General features: G+C 33.6%; 1 protein-coding gene across 9 annotated transcripts in view; it reads right to left on the minus strand.

The window, feature by feature from the left end:
- The window catches only part of LOC149799003 (uncharacterized), an 82,508-nt gene that overhangs the window by 8,071 nt on the left and 61,853 nt on the right, over positions 1-12,584 (minus strand). For all 9 annotated transcript variants that reach the window (XR_016421052.1, XM_089957947.1, XM_089957945.1 and 6 more), the window contains 7 exons: positions 10,701-10,775; positions 9,401-9,484; positions 8,780-8,899; positions 6,101-6,154; positions 4,704-4,757; positions 4,148-4,237; positions 2,836-2,883 (listed from right to left, as the gene is read on the minus strand). Coding sequence is in view for 8 of the 9 variants with exons in the window: in XM_089957947.1 (XP_089814073.1) it covers positions 2,836-2,883; positions 4,148-4,237; positions 4,704-4,757; positions 6,101-6,154; positions 8,780-8,899; positions 9,401-9,484; positions 10,701-10,775 (525 nt within the window). In the remaining variant the exon portion in view is untranslated. The remainder of the gene's footprint in view (positions 1-2,835; positions 2,884-4,147; positions 4,238-4,703; positions 4,758-6,100; positions 6,155-8,779; positions 8,900-9,400; positions 9,485-10,700; positions 10,776-12,584) is intronic.

Consider the following 12,584-nt stretch of genomic DNA (forward strand, 5'->3'; position numbering starts at 1 on the left):
TATATATATATATATATATATATATATATATATATATATATATATATATATATATATATATATATATATATATATATATATATATATATATATATATATATATATATATATATATATATATATATATATATATATATATATATATATATATATATATATATATATATATATATATATATAAAGAGAGCTAGGGGATAGGTGTTGTTACCAGTGACATGGAGTTGATTCCAGCTTACAACGCATTATGCTCTCTACACCCACACCTCTTTAGAATATTTGACTTATATATATATATAAGGGAATATAAAAAGATCTGAATATGTTCTTATAACGTTCTTGTTTCTTTAAGACTGTCAAAAAAGTTAATGCATTTAGATTCATAAACTAACCTTCAATAAAAAATGATATGCAATTCTGATATTGAGCATAATGTAAAATCCGGGCACTATTAGGGTACTGTCCGGCTTATATCAAAGCCGACTTGAATAAAGTATGATGATGTAAATCTGTCGTATCCTAGAATTTCATCGTTTCAGAGATGGCGGTGTATTTAACGGCAGGTGCCCCGCGTTCTGGAAGACCGTTATCTGAGACTGGAGAGTAGTAGATGGATCCTATGAAGGGGACAATTAATGAAACTGCTTGATACACAGTGTAATACTTTTCTTTTATTACAGACATTAATTCGTCAACTGTTTGCAATAGATAAAAAATATCATCGGAAGCTTAAAAAAACGGTTTATTCAAGATCGGTTCAGCATTTATTGACGACCATAAAAAAATACTCGGATTACAACCACGAAAGAGCTACTCACCAACTATGACAATAGTAACGAGACACATTTAAACGAGATTATCATACGTGATGAAATGAAACAAGTATTTCCTCTTTTAATCCGACGCAAGATAAGGTAATACATTTTGGAGAAAACTAGCAATAACCAGAAATAGCTCGACGCAGTCGGAGTGCTAAAAGAGCTTTCGACGCATTATTTTTCGAAGCTAAAGGCCCAATCGTCCAGGTAGCTACATCTGACTCTGCTAGTGTCATTAGGCACCTGTATGCTACCAAAAGTGTTGAGAAAATTTGTGAAACATTATCCAAGCACCCATTTGCTCACCGGTACCCGATATATCCAACTACTCCACGATAATGCATTGGCGCATAAACTTCCTACTTGATAGACTTCCTGAAGAATAACGCATTCAAACTTTGCCATATCCTCCTTACAGCCCTGTTCTAATTCCATTTGATTTGCGGCTGAATCCCGTAATGAATAGGAACGCGAGCGCGAGAGAGGTACAGTGTTAACACTTTTAAAATTTAAAACCAGCTTTAACCTTTTAAACTCAATCGTCTGTTTTATTTGTTTAAGGAATATGAATCAAAATAGAAATGCGCCTGCAGAATGATATTAAAGAATTTCCAACATGTCGAAACTAGCTCTATAGCTGCATTTTGTAGGTTGTACACTCCTCAGAACTGTAAAGATTCAACAATTTCCATACTTGTCAGTAACTCCTTTGGAAATGGATGTATATGTGTATGTCAGTGGTACAAATAGGCTGACAAATGTAACTCCATTAGAAATTTAATTATATGTTTATGTAAGAAGAATAAATAAAGTATGTGACTGAATATACTCTTTATCTTTGACACACAACTCATTGCACAATTTCTAATTACAAGGGAACTCGGCAGGACTCATTTACTTAAATGAAAATCATATAAATATGTTCCTGACATAGTAAACATTTGAGAACAGTTATTTGTATCGCTTATTACAAATGCATTTGTTCTAGAGAGGATTAGAGATAATGAATCTGGTGTAGTCGGATTCATTGAGTTCATATTAAAATACTAGCACTAGAAAATGTTACTATTTATGATGCTGATGCCTAAGCATACATATATGGCGGTTTGACTGCACAGTTTTGGTCCAGATAAAATCAAGATTAAGTTCTAGATGTTAATATAAGTTGATGTTTTATCATATACTACTGATTATATTTATGATAATAAATATATAAAACCAACCAAGCTTAACAGACAATAGCTTTTGAGATAGAGCTTTCCTTTCATTCAATTTCTTGTTCCCGCATCATCATTGAGTACTGTGAATGTCTTGGAGGTCGGCTTTACCTCATCCAATCCGATTAAAATCAGATTTCCACTGTCCTGGGTAAAGATCTGACAGCTACCGTTTAGGGGTCATGTTATGGTGACCTTTGTATTAGGCAATGGAAATGCAGCTTTCAGAAATTTGAAAGTGAATCTAATCGATAGACACACACTGATACTCTTCAGCTATACTGCTCGGTCACCCAAACGAGAAGATATAAGACTTCGTCTGATTGTCTGATAAAATTAGCGATTATGGTAATAACATAGGGCACCAGAACATGACTCCTAAGCGGCCGCTATCAGATCTTCACGTAGGACAGTGGAGATCTGATTTGAATCGGATTGCACCTCATTCCACCTCACATTTTCTCCTATCCTTAATCACGGTAAGACATTTTCTTTAAGAGCTTTATTTCACATTTAACTATAACTTTCTTCAAATGTGCTTATCTTTATTATGCTTGATTTGTTATGTCCTTTATGCTGTCCTTATTATCATAGCCACATAATTTGCGTGTAAGCAAATAAAACTGAATTGGATCTATTAAGGGAAGCCTCGTTATCTATCTACAAAAGGAGTTCTACATCACTGTTGTATGCGAATGTTTCCACAACCATGCATGTGTGTTTATGTGTATGTGGGTATGTGTGTGTGAGAGAGAGAGAGAAAATGAGAGAGAGAGAACCGAATGAGATGAAATGTAACTTACTAATGCAGGCACTCTTTTAATCTTTTCGTTTTCATGTTCTTGGTATGTCTAATTACAGAGGGAAAAAATAAATCAAGAACTGAATTGATTATTTTGTCTCATTTCAGCATTTATAATTGCCTTTTGCTCGGAATGAGAGTATCACATATAATTCTGCATTTTACCAGATAGTTATCCAATATTATCAAAGCACTATCATAAATTATATATATTTATAAATTATTATATATACATACAGAGATTGACACAGACAGGCAGACTTACTATTAATCAAACGCATTTGTGTAATCCTGGTAATTCTATTGTAAACGCTATCAAACAGACCACTTTTTATTTAATTTTTAAATATTCGGTTTTTGGTAAATGCATTAAATGAATTTAAAAATCCTAATAAAACCAACAAAGAATTTCATTGTTCTTCCTCAGTAAAGAGTTTCAAGAAGTTGTGGTAAATATCACTATATATTTCATACTTTCATACGACGCTTTCAACTTTCATAAATACTTCCCTTGATTCCACGTTCAAAAATTTAATGGCACATTCTCTCAAAGAAGTGTTTGATACAAATGGATTTTAGGAGTAATGGTTTTCTGCGCGCTACGACAAAAGCATATAATAATTCAAAAAGTAATACCCTGCCAAATGCAGGGTTGGTGAAAGATGATGGATGCCCTTTCCCGCGGCGATGATGATGGGATTGGTGGTATTAATCCAATTAATACAAAATGTATCATTATATAGTTGAAAAATGGCCATATGTCCTTGTTTATATGTTAAGTGATGATGTCTGACTCTCCAAGAAAGTGTCAGTCTTAGAATTGCAAGGACGGAAACCCAGAGAGAGAGAATTTACAGTTTTAGCTGCCGACCATCCTGGTTTATTGCCAATATACACATCCTTTTAATTCAGTTTTAAGTAGACAAAGCTTGTATACTACTGCTACTACTACTACTACTACTACTAATAATAATATTAATAATAATAATGAAAGCAAATAACATCTACCCTCATACTAACAACATCAAGCTGAATTTGACCTATATCTAAAGTGAGCATTTAACAGTAGCTCGATACATCATCAAGAACACGGAAATTTTTTTATTATGTTTGGCTTAATTTAATATTCTATGTTGAATTATTTTTCGTTAAATTCCTTTATATATCTCGCTAAAAGTTATGTCTGTAACTTGTACAACCTTTTCTAGACGAGTTAAATGTGCCTGGAACTGAAAACTGTTATAGTTCACAGGACAGTATTAACGATCTGAACTTTCGGGTTATTGGTGAATACAAATGTAAATAGGAATTACCTTATTATTAGTGGTATCTGCACCACTGTCATGGTCAAAATAAGGCCGTCTTTGCTGTCGTATAACGTCTCTCAATGACTTGGATAGATCCTTAAATAAAATCATTAAAAGAAAATCAAAGCATTGTTTTATTTGAGCCACACCTTAATTAAACCTAATGTATTATTACTACATCAACTATTTGTAAGAACGGAAAAGAGGAACTTAATAAGAGGAAATACGTAGCTGTTGCTGACGATGGACGTGGCAGCTAATGAAAATATGACAAAGGATTACCAAATATATTAAAGAGCTTCACAAATCTAGCAGAAACGTGCATAAACTGTAAAACAAAGAGTTATGAAACGGCTTGCTTTTGTTTAAAAATCTTAATTGAGCGCAACAACACAAAATAAGCCAATATAAAGTTGATAACTGTTCATTACGTATTTGTCTCTTAAAAGATGATGACTAACTCTTCAGTATATTGCCAGTCTTAGAATAATAAAGGCGGGAACAGAGAGAGAGAGAGAGAGAGAGAAAGAGAGAAAGAGAGGGAGAGAGAGAGAGACTTTACAGGTTTAGCTCCCGAAGATCCTGGCCTTACACCGTCGTCCACATCCTTGTGATTCTGTATGAATTAACTAGAGATTGTAAATTACTACTACTACTAGTACTACTACTACTACTACTAATAATAATAATAAAAATAGCAATATCACCACTAACAGTAACAATGTCAAACAGACAACATTAGTAGAGTTTGACAGCAGCTTACAGCAGCTTATGGTACTCTGGTGCTACTGTTTGTACAAATACATGCATTAATTAAAAAAAAAAAATACAAGTTTCAAGAAATAGTCATGCCTGATTGAAGTTCCACAACGGATTTCAAGATAGACAAGATATGCCTATACAGCAAGAGACATACTTTGACTATATTTAGTTATGGGAATTTCGACCTGTTCTCTTTATTGAACAATAACTGAATACATTGTCAAGCGCATGGAGAAAACAGTACGTACGTGTCCTTAATTGAATCGTCTAGATTGAGTTATTACTCGTTTGCCTTTATTTTGTGGTAGACAAAAATACAACAGATATGTGTTGTAACATGGATTACCCTTTCCAAGAGACAAAAATCTATGCGTTGTGTTGTGTTTAACGCCAGTATCTAGCACATGATAGGCTATACGTGGTGGCCGGTATATTTGGTGGAGGTAGAACCCGGGAAAACCACGGCAAGCTTTCTCAAATACCCATGTTGGTCGAGCCCGAGCCTCGAACCCACGCAGAAAGAGATGAGATATCAGTGATCCATAAAGGGGACTGCCTAAGACCACTTAGCCACCCGGGGCCCCGGAGGTAAATCTGATTGAAACTAAAAACTGTTACAGTTAATTGGAAAGTACAAACAACATGGACGTTCAGATTATTGGTGAATACAAATTTGAACGAAATTACCCTTCTGGAACTGTTTTCTTGGTTTGTTTTTTTTTTCGCCTCACTGTCATGGTCAAAATGAGGTCTTTTCTGTCACATAAAGTCGCTGCTTGACGTTTTAAATAAGCTCATGAAAATAGCACTGCAGTATTTTCTTTAAGCTTTTCCTTAATGGAGTTATAATTTACTACTACTACTACTACTATTTATACGAACGCGAAAGACGATAGCAAAGTTCTTGATAAATGGTGGTAAGAGTTGAAAAAATAAATTATAATGGATAACCATATATCTGAAAGATCTTTAAAAAGGTGAAACAGATAAATGACAACATTACAGACAGTTGATAACTGGCTTGCTCTTGATTAAAAATCTGGATTGATAACACCAACACAAATTACTCGTTTTAGAAACGACCACTGATTAATTTTACCATGCTTGCACAAGAAGAGACGACATCTAAATGTCGAATTCATTTTCCATCGTTGAATTATACAGATAGCAGCAGACAGAGACAAATAGATGACTTACAGGTTTAGATCCAGACGATCCTGGTCTTTCACCATCCTCCACAATCCTATAATTCTGTATCAAGGAAATAGAGGTTATATATGCTACTAGTTTTACTACAACTACTGCTACTACTACTATTAATGTTGATGTTGCTGCAACAACAACAGCAACAACAACTACTACTATAACTACTACTGCTACTACTACTAATAATAATAGCAATGTCAAGCAAAGAACATTAGTTGAATGGAGATAGAGGTTTCTTGTATGTAAGTGTTATTATATGTATACATGTATTAAGGAATAAGTATAAACAAAAAACGAATTACTGATAACAGTATATTGTACCTTAATTACGTATTATTGAAACGTTCTTCATCAGTTGTAAACGGTGCGATATGTTTTGAACTGAAAATTTAACTATGTAAGGACAAAGACCATATTTTGATTATACTTTTGTCCCATGTTAGTCAATTCTCTTTTCTTAACAAACCCTACCTAAATTTCCAGAAAGGATGGAGAGAATTGCTATTATGTTGGCATACTTCAATGACCTACGTTAAATTATTACTCTTTTTCTCTTTCATTTTTATTTCTTAATATTTTTTTTAATTTGGAGTATGTGTGTGAAAATGACGTAGTGAAGATTCGTGATAGCTGTTTTTATTACATCAGCCCCTCATATCGTATATGAACTATAAGATTAATAAACAATAACAAATTAATTTATTTAGTACTGTTTAAATTTCTTGAAGTTCGGATCCTGTTATATGAATGGTTGCAACAATCCACGTGCGTTAAAACATTTACTGGTAACTGCAGAATTATAATCTCTCAGAACGTAGTACTTTAAGTAACACTGTTCTTTTGTTGAGTAGAAAATTCAAAAAGTATAATTTGTCGCTAAAACAACCTGATCCATTTGAATATTTAAACGTATTGATTTGAAACGTAGTTACCAAGTATCTAGTCTTACTATATATTTTAATTGTATTTCGCAAACTGAGAATTGCCTTGAATGTTATATAGCTACGTGATATATACTGCATTTTGCCCTGTGTGTGTATGTGTGCGTGTGATTGAATTTTTAATGTAGCTTTAACAATTTTTCAGTAATATCGCTACGATGTCTGCATATCTGCAGCGTGGCAGTTCATAGAAATGACTAGCAATGGGGCATCGTGCCGCAAACATACAATTGTCACATCATCCTAACACCAGGCAAACGAGTCGTAACACTAACCTCTTAATGCTGAGCGCCAAGAGAGGCAGCTGCTAGTACAATATACAGTATAAGTCCTTGCTATGATTCGGCCGGAGTTCGAACCCGCAACCTCGCTCATCCGAGGCGGACGCTCTAACCATTTAGGAAACCGAAGCAGTCTGAATATTATAAAGCTTCGTGTTAAATAAAATGAAGTACCTACAATGATATATAGCTACGTGTTATATAATGCGTATTGCCGGGAATGATATATAGCTATGTGTTATATAATAGTAATCAAAACGTTTCATATTTCTTAATCTTTTCTTGGCGGAAAATAATCAGCTTTTAAATTTCAACTGTAGATGTTTTCATTATGTAAGTATGTACATGTTTACTAAAAGATTACCTACAAGACAGGATTATAAGATACTAATAATATCACGAATATATTTTAAAATCATAATGCAAATTTTGAAATGGCTATTCCTAAATACTTGTTTGCTGAATATTGTGTTTGATGCTCAAAAAGGACACATATGAATGGGCGTTTAAATTATACCACGTTGTACAACCTGAACAAAATGCTCTAAAATATCAGTTTATCTTAAACATACTCGAATGTGACAAAATATGAGACATAGGAGTGCATATTAACCTTCAGTTAAAGAGACCGTAAATAATCAAATCCACTGTAAAGCACATTATAAAAGAATAGGACCGCACACTATTTTCCTATAGAATGTTGATATATTACAAAATGAAAATTGATTATGCATTAGAACTGACTTACAAAACATGACTATTTTCATTAATTAGAGTTAGATATTTTAACAGCTTTGAAAAACTGGTGTTCCTCTGCGCTTTCTGAGCCACCTTTTGATAAACCGGGCAGTATACTTTTATACTCTTAATCACGTGACTTCTCAATAAGATATCTTTATGGCTTTTTGTTAGCACGAAATTAAATGCAGGATATCAAAATAAAAACAAACCAATATGCTTATATTAATGAGGTACATTGGATGAAGTTCATGAATTTAGTTATGGATAAAGGTTAAATACATATGTTATAAAAAGGGTGCATCTGAAAATATTCAGTACCTTTTTTATATTTCCCATCAGAACGCGTGATTGCTGGCTACAAAATAATTAGTGGTCCGATAATATAAGTATGTCGTTAGGCAATTAGGTCGAGGCCACTGACAATTTTTTGATATAACTGATTATCAAAATAAAATGATATATTACGCTGATAGAACCAGTGACAAAACCGTATCCTTTGCCTCGGAGTCCACTCTACCGAGACTCAATAAAAGATATGTATTTAAGACTAATCAATACGGAGCTTATTTCAATATAAAGTAAGCATGAACGTATTGTAGAATGCAGTCAGTTCAATTTGTCCCGCGATTATATGATTTTAAGTGTCCATTTAACTTAAAAATAAATTAAAAAATCTTGTATAATGAAGTAGTTTTCTATTCACTTACTGTTCCTTGACTGCTAGATTTTGGAATCAAATCCTCCCCGTTTGAATCGTAGCTTTCGTTTTCGAAGTTTTGGTTCATATGATGACTTCCATTATAATATCCTTTTCGTGCAGCATATTTCTAAAAATGAAATCTTTCATATTAATACATAGTAAATTTTAAAGTTCGGTAAAATAAAGGAAAGTATCATTTGCATCTTGTTATAATGCATTTAAAATTGCGAAACAGAGGTTAAAATATATGCTTGTATTACAAAAGCAAGCGAAAGACCGAACTTTTTATTTACTAAATGAGGCAAATACCTGATTATGGAAAGCATTGTGTATTTATGTTATCTACAGTTCCAAATAATTAAACGGACACAGTGTATCAGCACAAACATTTTTTAAGATTATAAAAAATATCTAAGAAAACAAACCCATAACAAAAAGTCGACGTCTTGTAATGTGTCCCATGAAAATGCCATCCATACGAAGTCGTCATATATATGTACTACATTTCATAATGATTGTATTATGTTTCTATTTTTAATATATGTATATCTACAATTAAAGGAACCCCATCAGAAACACATTCACGGACAGGGAGAACTTGGTTTTAGATACAGCAAAATGAACTTACGTTCTGAAAACCCAGCCTGCTGAAATCTCTAGGTGATTTTCCTTTTCTAAAAATACGCTGTATGCTGCTTGCCGAGCCAAAGGACTAGAGAGAATTGTGATCAATTGGTCAATTAAGGCCTTGAGACAACGGTGATCAATTAATTACTAGATAGAAATGTGTTCAATTAAGGAATAAAGATAGCTGTGGTCAATTAAGGTCAATTAATGTGTCCAATTTATTGAATTTATGGTGTCATTGATGTCAAGTTATACAAGAAAATTACTTATCATGGTATAAGCCTATGTCTCATACATATATAAACAGATGCATTAATGGAATCAAGTACGTGCGAGCAAATATATATATATATATATATATAAGGACAAAAATAGCTCAGTAAGATAGGCAAACACCTACAAACAAAATAAAGACAACCAGACTCATAAAAATAGCAAGCATATATTTGGACAAAAGACGGGTAGCTATACAATGCTATATACAAACATAGATATCTTATAGAGAGCTTGATGATCGCACGAATGCACTGATGATAAAAATATTTGTTATTTAACTAAAAGTAGGATTGTTATAGATGCTTGTCTGCAGTTTCACCAAATATTTGCATTATTGAAATGTAATGTTTCGAAGGCACCTGACAACTTCCTTTGTACTGGATTATTGTATGATAATGGTGCTGGCTATTTCATGGCGAATTATGTTGTGTCTGAAAAAATACATCGTCAGTTGAAATTACCAAACATGTAATTAGGTCAATTCCTTTCAGTTTAGTATTTTGTATTTTAACTGAATTCATTTATTGTTTAAACATTATTATCCGAAGTTGAAGGTGCGTGTGTGAGTGGGCATGTCGTGTGAAGATTTAAAGTTTAATTCCAAGGCAAGGTATGGTTGATCGATTACTTGACGCCTCTGTCAAATAAATTGGGCTCACCTATAGAGCGCCTGCTCCATGTGCCCCAATAGTACCAGTTACCGCATAATAATAGCTATAACTGATACCTAAAGTATTGGTGTTAAAACGCAAATGTAATAAGTACTGGTAGGTCAAAGTATAATTCTATACCCTGTTAAAAATAAATAGAAACAAAAATAAAACAAACAAAAGTATCCCCGCATTAATATCAAGTTTAAAAAAGGCTTAGAGGTTTAAATCATCATAATCACATTGTTCTTCATCGTTTGAGTGTGGTAATGGTAACGACGAATTTAATGAGGTCGACGATGATGAGGATGATGATAATAATGGTAATGACCGTGCTCAATTGTGTTGCTGTTGTTGTGCTTTTAAATTACTTACATTTAATGACTCGGTGCTGCCTCTGTTGTATATCATCTCCTCAGCTTGACTTGATTTCTCTGAGTCGTGCTTGACCTGTAGAAGTAAATCACGTTCAATCACATTCATGGCATCTAATTCTTGAAATCAAGAACACGTGCTAATTGAGAAAGGTACGTTTGAAAAGTCTTACGCTAGAAAAAGAATAATGCTAATCCTTTACTGTAATGCATTGTGAGCGGATACATAGTTGATCCTTTAATGTAATGCATTCTGAGCAGGTACATAGCTGATCCTTTAATGTAATACATTCTGAGCGGATATTATTAGTATCTTATAATCCTGTCTTGTAGGTAATCATAAACATGTACATGCTTTCATAATGAAAACATCTACAGTTGAAATTTAAAAGCTGATTATGAGCGGGTACATAGTTGTCGTCAAGAGCACATTTATTAATCAAAATAAGTATATATAGTTAAATGGCCATCCTTCACCCCTGCCCGTCCACACCCCCCCCCCCGTGCTGTACCACCTTTATTAAACATGTAACGGTAAAGTGAATTAAGTAGATGGTTCCATCCGATTAATATAGTAGATCCTAAACTGTTGCACTTTTTACATTACTGCCATTTCTTTAGATTGCTTGCACTATTTATTTGTATTTATTCCGTATTTATAGAAGCTATCGAGTAGCCAGGCCTCAATATATTCACACAAAACACTTTGATACATGTGTACAGCGCACACGATTAAAAATGCAAATACCATGCTTAGAAAACGCATTACCACCATCAACCTGTGTACATCTAAATTCCACTAAACTCAGAATGTACATCGCTAGTGACGAATTGCACCAACACACGGACACAAACTATTGCCAGAAACAGAAACAACACACAATATCCTGACAAATAGAGCATATTTGCCGAAAATATGGCATTATAATTGTCTGTAGGAATTATAATGTTCTGCATGTACAGGTGATTTTGTCTTCTCGATTATAGGACTCACGGTACTAATTCCACTCCAATGGTAAACATATGGAAACACTGTCATATTCAAAATTCAATAACTTAAAATTTATGGGTGCTGATAATGACACCTATAATTTTTTGTGCACATCTAACCTTGGTGCAAGCTTATGTGTGGAGAACACCATATGACCCGCGGCAATTTGTTTACATACATGTGCATGAAACACGTGTTATTGATTCTGCACCAAATGAATCAGGTGCTACTTTCAGTATTGAGTACTCCTGAGTCAACCCTGTAAAAATGCTAAAGTTGCATCAGTAGAAATTTGTCAATATTTTTTTTACATTACATATAGGATAAGCTCTCAAAAGATATTTTTCCTAAAATTTTAATTTTCATTATTAACCAATTATGGACCACCAAACCTGTAAATACTCTATTATTTCTTCACCCATTTCTAGACTGGTTCACAGTTCTTCCGTATAATTAGTACCGTGTGTCCTATAGCCCAATATACAGTTCCTCAGTAACAATTTAATACAACCATTAAACTAATGAGAGAAAAAAAGCTTGAATGTCTAAGACACGAATGAATTTAATTCCACTTAGTGGTCCCTGAATAGGACAATTGATTGTTTTGGCAGAGTTGTTCGACGTTTAGGTGTAGAATAAGGGAATTAGACGAAGAAGAGCAACGATCCTCCATTAATGTTAGAAATATCGATAAGGAGGTTAAATGTTTATTTAGGCATGCAGTTATGTTGGACCTAAGATGGATTTGCTGTAGACTATTCTATTATGAACAGTGAGCCAATTGTGCTTTCTGAACAATGACCGTAGGTATTTGTGTGTGTATATGTTAACAGATTGTCCCAGATATGCGGCAGACTTGGGAAGAAGGAAAGGACATTGAAGGCGAGATTTAAT

The sequence above is a fragment of the Sinohyriopsis cumingii genome, chromosome 5 (genome assembly GCF_028554795.1).
Source record: "Sinohyriopsis cumingii isolate HCF-2022 chromosome 5, ASM2855479v2, whole genome shotgun sequence".
NCBI lineage: Eukaryota > Metazoa > Mollusca > Bivalvia > Unionida > Unionidae > Sinohyriopsis > Sinohyriopsis cumingii.